Below are 9665 nucleotides of genomic sequence, written 5' to 3'. Positions count from 1 at the left end.
ATGAAAGTGTGGCAATTAGCCTCGAATGCAGTCGCATATCTTACTAATTACCAACAATTTCGACATCGGCCTAAAGAAGCGCTCGAGCAAGCAAAAAGAGCAATTTGGAATAAGACTTTAGTCCAGGCAGATGTTTCGTATTTCGTTTGAGTAAATCGGCGAGATGCCGAGGTTCGGATGGATAAAGAAAAAATGAAATAAACATCGAGTGAGTCGCGAGGGGGGAGGGGGGGAAGGCGACATGGACGTGGCCGAGGTTGGGGAGATAGTGGCGAAAGAAATATTTTCAAAAAACGAGCGCTGCATCGAAATAGGGATAGCGTCCGTCGCCATATCGCATTGATTCGACCAAAGTCTCGCAAATACGATTTAGGAGGCGGGGCTGCAATGTCTAATTCTTATGGTCGCCGACGTCGAGAGGTAGGCTCGGGGTTCGGTCCCCATCGGCCGATCGGCCTCGAGCGCAAGAGCCCCGAGGCATCTCGTGAGCACGCGCCCATACCCCGGTCGCGGTTTATATTAATCCGCAGACGCCGGCGTCGGGGCCACGGGCGTTCGGCTCTCGTTCCCCTGGCGAACGCGGCCCATTTGGAGCCGTCCGGGCCGCGCTTTTTGCGCACTCGCGCTCCGTGGCGGGGAGTCGGCTCGCTGCTTTTTCCGTGGCGGTGACGGCGGCCGCCAACCGCGAGCCCGGATCGACTTTCCTTTCGGCTTTACGCTCGGTGATCGCGTGCGCGCGCGCCCACACTACACCAAGGAATTACCCGTAATTTCCACTGATTGCTTCGCCGCGGCGTAAGGAAGTGCCAAAGCGTCTGCTTGCTTATCTCTCGATCTCGATCGACCGCTCAGCATCATCCGTCCGATCGCTCGAATCGTACGATCGACGTACGGAGCCACCTGTTCTCCATAGAGACTCCGTCCCTCAACATTCCCGTAAATCGACGTCTATTATCATTTCATTAGCTCTGACGGTGAGGCCAGTATTTTTATTGTACAGCCCCCCCCCCCACACAAACACAAACACCACTTCCCGATCAATGAATTATTTAACGAGACGGATTTATCGAGCTGGACTATATATTGTTGATAATGTACTCGCTACTGTGGCAGCGGGTACTTTATCCCTAGAAGAATTGTATTCGCATCGAGGACAGGTCATGCTGCAAAACTTTAGTAAGGATAAATAGATAATTCTATTGGGTAACCGTACGTCAGAGAATACGTCAGTGATGAAAGTATAATTGAATTACTGGAGTGCATTTAATAAAGGGAAGACGTCATGATTCTAGGTCTATTCGGTTGAAAGTCAAGTGTTAGCCTGTGCAATTCTAATTTTTATCCGTCGCTGTTGTAAAAAATTATAGTCGATTTCGTACGCTAACTCGCGATCTTTATCGCTCTACTACAGTGCATTAACCCTCTCAAGCGGTGGCTCGTATTCCTGTCTTCAGCTTATTTCAAAACGTGTTTTTGAAAGCTTTCGAGGTCAGACATTATAAAATAATAGCAAAATTTTACATGATTAAACGTTGAATATATTCTTCAAAGGTTGACTCTCTCTCTCTCTCTCTCTCTCTCTCACTCTCTCTCTCTCTCGACATTTCTCAAATTTACATTAGAAAATTGGCACTCAACATTCGGACGCTTTACGTAAAAAGTAATTTACTTCTTAGAGAAACGGTCGAAGTACGCGTCGCTACGCCAGTCGGACCTCGCAACATTGTCCTTCCTCCCTGCCCCATCTGCTCAACACACAAGAAATGAATTCGCATGCGTGCAGACTCTTAGGCGGAGTTAGACAATATAAGATAATGGCTGGCTAACGATGCTACGACTGCTACGAGAAGCAAAAGTTCGTGCTGCGCGTGAAAAGTGCGAGGTGTAATCGAGTCGCGCTCGGTTGTCCCGACGCACGTAGCAACGCCAGATCTAAAATAAGAAAGAGAAGGTGGCGCGGGAAAAGAGAGCGCGAGGAGTTGGAAGTTACCAGGTGATGACCGAGACTAACGTTCACCCACTTTGATGCCAACAGAGCCGGAGACCGTCGAGCTCCGTTCGCTCGAGGATGCTGTCTTACATGCTGCCGACGGAGGAGAAGCCCCCGGCGGGCAATCACCAGGGCTTCCGGAGCAGCGGCGTGGCCATTGGCGGCGTCGGCGGCAGCGGTGGAGGCACCAACACCAGCAGCAGCAGCAGCAGCAGTGGGGCCGGCGGTGGCGGGGGCCTGGCCGCCAGGTACCAGAGCGGTGGCCTGGCTCGCGCGGGCCATCCGGCTGAGCAGCACCGCGTACCGAGGTCAACGAGCGGCGGCATCTTCGCGAGGCGCGAGTCCGAGATCGGGCCCCTCCCGGCTAGACCTGGCTCCGCTGCCCCGCTCCTGCCTCCCTCCGACCACAGCCCCAAGCACAACGGCACCGCCATTCGCAAGTCTACCCTTCATACGGCCAAGGTCGTTAAGGACGACAGCCTCTACAGTATCGACAGTGACGCTAGCGGTGCCGGCAGCGATCGTCGGGGTCGCATGCTCAACGGGCCCAAGCACGCCAATCTCAAAAGGTCCTTCATCTCCCGTGACGTGGGCCGAGCCCCGTCAGCCGTCCTTCTGACGGACGCTTCCCCGCGTATTCGCCTCGATAGGCCAGGGAGTCGCGACTGCCTTTACTCCCTCTCCTTGCCACCAAGCTCAACGAGTGCGTTCGTTACTACCTCGGCACCTCGACTGCGACTCGCCATGCGACACTCGGCTACCCACGTTCTTCCAGTCAACACTCTGCTATCTGAGAATTATCCGTGCTCGCAGTTCTCCTCCAATATTGACCGATGGACCTTAGTATCGTTGGCCCGCGAGATTACTACTCGCCGCTAACGTTGTCCTTCCAACCTAAAAATCGCTTTGCCTTTGCAACAAAAAAAAACCCGGCGATACGCTATTCGATCGGTAAATCAACGGGTAAACTTAAAAACGCGCGCGCCTAAGTCGTAATGATTTTGTGTGGGGCTGAGTTGGTGGGGATTGCCGCGACGGCAACGATTATTGTAAATATTCCGATGGCAGTCCTAGGCGATGATTCCCGAGCTCGGGTATAGGCAGGATTCCGGTTGCCTTCACACGACGATGACGCATCCATCATCTCGCGCCAACGATCACGTGATCGCGGCTTTACGCGAGCTCGCCGTTACGCCCGACAGGTGTCAGCACCATTGCCTTTATCGCGTTCGAGTTGCGCACCGTCGCTATCCGCAAGACCTCCTCGACTCGTCCAAGCTGACCCGAGCCCATCGTCTTCCGTTCTCCCCCTCGATCTTTCGCCGGCGATTACCGAGCACCTCGTTTAATCGTCGCCGTCTCTCTTTCATTCATTACAAGTCCTTCGACTACATGACTTTTAAGAAAGAAAAAAAAAACATATATATATATATATATATATATCCGATTTGTCCTCGCGCAGGAGTCGCCATACTTTTATTTCGGACTCTCTTATCACCGAGTATACCCCGGCATCCCGGCGTCGTTTGTTCATGCAAAATCGCCGCGATACTTTGCGCGGCGAGACTTTTGATGATAATAACGTAGAGTAATAACGAAAGAAAGGCCAAGAGGCGAGTTCGGAGGCTAGAAAATGTCGCCAAGTCCAAGTCGACAAAATCCCGGGTAAACTCGGTATCGCTGATTTATCTCACGAGTTGCTCACATCGCGTAAAGCGGTAAACGCACGAGGATCGTCGACAATCGGAGGTTTCGCTTCTACGTTGGCAGTAAGGACGGTTCATCGGGCACACGCGGAGATCCTTGAAATTTGTCGTCTCCTTTCTTTATAAGCGCTCGATAACTTTCTCCCCATGCTTGCTTATTTAAGTCGGCGACGAATTTAAAGCTTCCGCCTATCAACCGAGGATCCTCTATGTTTGGCTGTTTGGCACTGACTCCTACACTCCGTCGCCGCGGAAATAGAGGGAGGGAAGGAGAGAGAGAGAGAGAGAGAGAGAGAGAGAGAGAGAGAGAGAGAGAGAGAGAGAGACCACAAGACGACTGTCTAGACTGAGCGATCGAATCGCGTTGATCGACTCTCTTCTCGCATCTCTTCGGCGGTTTAGCGGTCGACGACCGTCGTGAGGTGGTTAGGCGCGGTACGAAGTAGAGCTTTATCGTCTGGCCCGAGGATTATTGTAGGGCCTGCGTTCCTTTAGCATTTCGTCTTGTAGGGTCGACGGATCTTTGCCTGATACGATCAGCCAACGGCTCGGCCCTCTTCTCTTCGTCGCGAATTCTCGAGTCTTCGCGAGTCGAGCTGAGTACTCAAATCGCGGAGCATGATAAATTTGGAAAATTCGATGAGAAATCGATGACGCAGATTAATTGGAACGATGGGCGTCGGTAGTGAATGAACGCTGGGTGTTATGAAGGTTAATGGAGATGTTGGATGACATTGTTTGGCTACTGAAACGAGCATTTATTTTAGTGCGAACGCGACTCTGGATGATGACTCACATTTATAAACTATTCTAACAGCCGATTGATGTTTTCGTTATTCTTTTTTTTTCTTTCTTTCTTTCTCTTTCGTTTTTTAATGTGTATCCGTAAAAGCCGGATATATTTAGCGAGCGAACAGAAATTCAAAATTGAATTAGCAGTGATCAGCGGTGGGCAGTCGCGCTCTCGGTTTCCTTCTTCCCCGAGCCTCGGAATTTTAACTCACACTCCCATTTCTCGTTTCAGAGTGTCGTTTGGCTCGAGCAAGGGCTCCATGGTCGAGACGCTGGTTTACGAGACGCCCGTTCAGGAGGAGCCGGAGAACAATCATTTCGTGGAGCAGAATGGCCGTGTGCCGTGTCCGTTGTCGTCAGTCCCCGATACCGAGTAAGTTTTTCGTGCCACGTGCACCAAACACCAAGCGGAAGTGGCGCAGAACAGGCGAATGGACAATAGACGAATTAGGTCAGGACGTGGAGCGGGCACGCGAGCCAGATCCTCGCCAGAAGCACCTATTGCACGCGTATCTCCAAGTAACGACGATAAATATGCTCGCGATGTGATTATGCGCGGCCGCACCTACATCGACATTACCGGGAAGAACGGGGGAGACTAGGCAACTTTGATCTCCGATACCTAGTTCTCAGGGGCCGCCTGATCAATCACTTGATCGCCGGTAGAAAGCTGCCGTGAGTGTAGCAGAGCCGGGGCTGGAAAAAGTGCCCGAATCGATGAACATACCTGTCATGGCTATTAAATAAAACCCTCGACCTCCTCCTCCATCCCTGCACACGTGACGGCCTCGAATTATCAAAGTTATCGGCGTTTCTCTTCCTTGTCGCAGACTTACGTAGACGAACGTTCGCCTTCAGGCGCCCCGGAGATATCACTGTCAATTAGTCGCAGATACCGGGAATCCACCTCCTTGCTCCAAAGCAAAACTACCATCTAAGCTAATAATAAGCTCCGTAGAATCGAATACGCGCGACCAGCGACTTAAATCTCCCATCTCTCAAGCGTCACTCGTGCGAGATATTTATTTTTTTTTATTTTTTATTTTTTTCCTTAATACTACGATGAGCCAATACTCCCAGTGGAGAATCCGACCGAATTCACTAAAGCTTTCATCGGTCATTGGATTTTCCAAGGATGCCGAGAGGACGAAAGGACTGGCAAGCGGCTTCGCGCGGATACTCGCGATCGCCCTTATCAGCTCGTTAATTATGCTCATTAGCTTCATTAGTCGAGCAATCATAAATAATTTCCTGTGCGCGCCTCGGCGTAGGCAGGCGCGCGCCGACCACAGCAGGACCGAGACAATAGGAGCCCGTTGCCGCGTCCAACGGATCGCAATTACCGCTGCGTCCCGTCATCGTCGTCTGACGACGACGGGCGGAATAGCCGTAGCCAGGGTGACGTCTGACGACGACGTGGACAAAAGCGCAACAGCCTTCGTGTTCCCGTGAGCCCATTGACTAATTATTAACGAGCCGCTATTAATCGCGCCACGAGGCTCTTTATCGAGAGGAGGTCGGCCGGCTGTTGCGTCAGATTGGAGTTTCGACGACATTGGCCAAAACTGCGCAGTTCGCTCGTAATTACCGGAGTTTGCGGCCAATCGCTTCGAGTCGGTAGAAGTCCAGAGGGGGGTGGGGGGTCAGAGTCATAAAAGTCGTGGTCTCTTTTCGCAAGCTTCTTTTGCAAGCTTGTCGTTTGAAGAACCGTCGGCGCGATCACGGTGTCGTTATCTCCGGTGAGACTGGAGAGGAAACGACATGAGACGACATGAGATATGGTTAATAAACCAAATCGTCGTCCTTCTTCTGCACCCAATGATTATGTAGATAATTGATTAATTAATAGTCATAGAGTATATGAGGTAGTTCTATAAATGTCGCTCGCTCGGCACGCCGTTGGTTAAACGAAAACCGATGCTCGTTTAGATGAAGCAGCTACACGCGCTACTTTTCGGGGGAACGTTCAATTATGCTTTAAGGCAGATAATGTAATCGCTATCGTCACTACGAATTGCTATTACAAGGCAGATATAGGCCAAGCGTGAAGACATAGAGTCATAGAGGAAAAAGTGCGAGTGAAAAAATTGGGTGGCGGAAGGGGATAGCCGAACGGGCCAGGACACCGCGCTCGTACGAGGAGTTGACCCAGTCCAAGCTCGTCGATACTCCGGTCGCGCGCTACGAGACGATTGCCTCCTCTGGTTCATAGGCTCGGGACTCGACACAGGCTCCCGCGCGCTCCCCTCGGCTGCTGGCGCACATGCGCGACTCTACTTTGCGGGCTCGACGAGGGATGGCGGCAGAGTCAGAGGAGCCGGCACGGCGCTGCTCCGTGGCCAGCAGTCGAACGAAGCCGGGTAAGCGGCTGTCGCTGAGGCTGTGAGGTTGCGGTGACGGTGGCGGCAGCAACGGCGACAGCGGCGGCGGCTCTGGCGGCGGTAAACGCGCCGACGAGTGATTCCTCGTGCCTTTTCGTCCCGCACCCGCGGGACGCCCGGGAGGTGTGCGCGGGGGAGGGGCGCCGACGAGCGCGACGTCTCGCGTCGGCCCGATCGGACGTTTCGGTCAGTCCAGCAGTGGCGCGAGCTTTTTCGGCGCGGTACTCGATAGTCGCCGCGTAACCCCGGAGGTCCCAGCACGCGCCACCGACGTGGCAGAAAGGCACGAGGCGACGCGAGCGTCTGCGCCGAGGAGCTCCGTGTCCGAGGACCCCTGCGCCTCCCAGTGCCTGCGTGAGTGCGCGCGTACGTGCGTGCGTGCGTGCGTGCGTGCGCGCGTGCGTGGGTTCCTTGGTGCGTGTGTTGTGTGAATCGATTGGCCTGGTGAAGCGCGACCTGCGGCCAAGAGGACCTTTAACGAGCCGACGCTTGCCAGGTAACGAAAGCTGGGCCCGAAGCACCGTCACCAGCAGCGGCTTTCATTATAATATTCGAGGACGATCGCGCGGGCCCATACCGAGACGATGATAAGCCTCGCCGGTCCTAGGCCTGATTTAAGTGCCGGGAGGTTACGGTCGACGGTAGGCTTATACTTCCTTGCTTTGTCCGTTGGTCGTTTAGGAGCGACCGACCATGCCGTGGACCAGCTACGGCCAAATCCGTTTGCTCCGTTTTTCTTGAGCTCTGGCCTCGTTTAAAAATCCTTATTTCGAATCGAAGGCGATCGACCCGATCATCCGGTATCGGCGATGGAGAGACACGTAGCCAGCCGCGTGCCAGCAATATTATTCAACGAAGCTAAATAAAGATTAAAGGATTCCATTGTAATCGGAGATGATCTAGAATGCCTGCCTCCAAGCCTCCCAAGCCTCCCAGCTTCCGTGCCTCCTGCCTGAGTTATCCATTGGCTAACGTGTAAATAGCACCGATGCTGCAAACAGGCGCTAATGCAAAATCTTTCTCGGCTCCCAATCACTATGATCCAAAAAGCTCTGATTTCCAAGCGTTGCCATGGAGACACGCCATCTTGACACACTGTAGCTATGCACACTGGAAGTCCAAAGATTCGTCCGCTCGATTTCCCTTGGTTTGCCTTTTTGGAATCGTCCTACCTTACTCCCGTCCTCCATCCAATCACTCGTCCATCCATGCATCCATCCATCCACCCACTCGTTCACCCGTCCATTTCTACTCTACCGCTTCCCCGTACCCCCATCCCCCCCCCTCCCGCGCCCCACACCATGATACTCAACACCGACCCTGGCCTCCCCCTCCAACTACATCACGTTTAAAAATTTAGTTGAGCTTAGCTGCCTAATCGTCGTCGTCTCTTGTTACTTAATTATAAAGCGGAAATTTAGCCGTTCTGCTATGAATGTGAGATTGCGCTTTTGATAGCTCGTGTCGATCAATCAAGCCAGTCAACGTTTATTTTAAAATGTATAGGATCTTACGAACGATTGTTACAATGCTCGGCGCTTACACGTATAAGCGCAGATCGCCCCCTTCGAATTCGGAGCGAAATGTAACTCCGATTCTTTCTTCTCGCACGATCGCGTAAATAGAAAATGATATGCCGCCTGAGAGGTAATAGATGATAAAATAGAATAAAAAACTTACCGAAGACTATTTACCGGTTCTACTATCTCAATTTCTCACCGAACAAATTCGACTTTTTGGCTCATTACATTCATTCATCCTTTTGGAACTCGTTCATATCTAGAGCCAGGAGATAGCTTGACCATTCTTCCCCCCCCCCTCCATACCCCCAACACAGTCGACTTTTTGTCTTCCCCCACAGCCCCGACGCCATCTCGTTTTAGCAATACACAGGCACACATACACAGAAAGAGAGAGGATGATTTCTACGATTAAGATGCTTTGTAAACGAAAGTCTATGTTACCATTATTAAACAGCTGGTCTGTTCTAATTAAAAATTCGTTCCGTCATCAGTTCCCGCTCTTCTCAGCAAGAGTTTTGCATCAGTTACACGCATAATAAGTAAATAATATTTTGTAAATGTTATATCGCACAAACACAATAATAGATGAAAAATGCTTTTCACAATTAATTGATATTAATTATGTCTCTTGTGATTAATTGCTAGTTTCGGTCTTAATTTACGGAAATTTGCTGCATGTATAATGCATTTGTGGATGAAAAATACTTGACAATGAGCTTCAGCTAAACAAACGAATCGAGAGATGGAGAGAGATGGAGAGAGATGGAGAGAGATGGAGAGAGAGAGAGAGAGAGCTAAGTATCAGAAAAAAAATTGCAAATGCTTGATTGTAGATGTAGAACCAGATGCGTCTCGAGTCAAATTGTCCGTAGATAAAGACATTAGTACGGTACTTAATTCAACCATTAGGCTCGAGAAGCTTCCAAGATAAATAGATATATAGACAAATAGGATAGAAAGAGAGAGATAGAGAAAAAAAAACAATATGGGAGGACGGTAGGAAGGAAGAAGAAGGAGTAGTAGGGGGGCTAATGCGTTAAATTAATGAGACTAGAGTAAGGATTATTAATGGCGTTCTTGAGAAAAGTAAGTAAGGCGCAATGTTTAAGAAGAAAAAAGTTGAGGTCCATTCCTCCCTTGCTGCAAGTGGATGCCAAAGTGCACGAGTAGGCTCCAAGTGCTTTCCCATTGAAATTCGTTGTGGGCTGATATGATGGCCGCAATGAGCGGAGAGGGGGATGGAGGGGGCTTGGGGGGGGGGGGGCGGGCTCAG

The 9665-nt window shown here is 51.2% G+C and overlaps 2 protein-coding genes across 3 annotated transcripts in view; both read left to right on the top strand.

Annotated features, from left to right (window-relative positions):
* Positions 1-4865, top strand: part of LOC105362428 (POU domain, class 4, transcription factor 2-like) — a 36196-nt gene extending 31331 nt beyond the window's left edge. The window contains exons 3-4 of the mRNA XM_011499869.1: positions 2036-2559; positions 4721-4865. Of these exons, the coding sequence (XP_011498171.1) occupies positions 2069-2559; positions 4721-4865 (636 nt within the window). The 5' untranslated portion in view covers positions 2036-2068. The remainder of the gene's footprint in view (positions 1-2035; positions 2560-4720) is intronic.
* A 2054-nt stretch (positions 4866-6919) lies between these two features.
* Positions 6920-9665, top strand: part of LOC105362274 (uncharacterized) — a 28347-nt gene continuing 25601 nt past the window's right edge. The window contains exon 1 of one of the 2 annotated variants that reach the window (XM_011499673.1): positions 6920-7365. The gene's annotated coding sequence lies outside the window, so the exon portion shown is untranslated. Of the gene's footprint in view, positions 7366-7462; positions 7511-9665 lie in introns of those variants that run through there. The other variant, XM_011499674.1, reaches the window with a different exon arrangement.

This window comes from Ceratosolen solmsi, unplaced genomic scaffold, assembly GCF_000503995.2.
Source record: "Ceratosolen solmsi marchali unplaced genomic scaffold, CerSol_1.0 scaffold35, whole genome shotgun sequence".
NCBI classification, from domain to species: Eukaryota; Metazoa; Arthropoda; class Insecta; order Hymenoptera; family Agaonidae; genus Ceratosolen; species Ceratosolen solmsi.
This window is presented reverse-complemented; position numbering and strand designations above follow the sequence as displayed.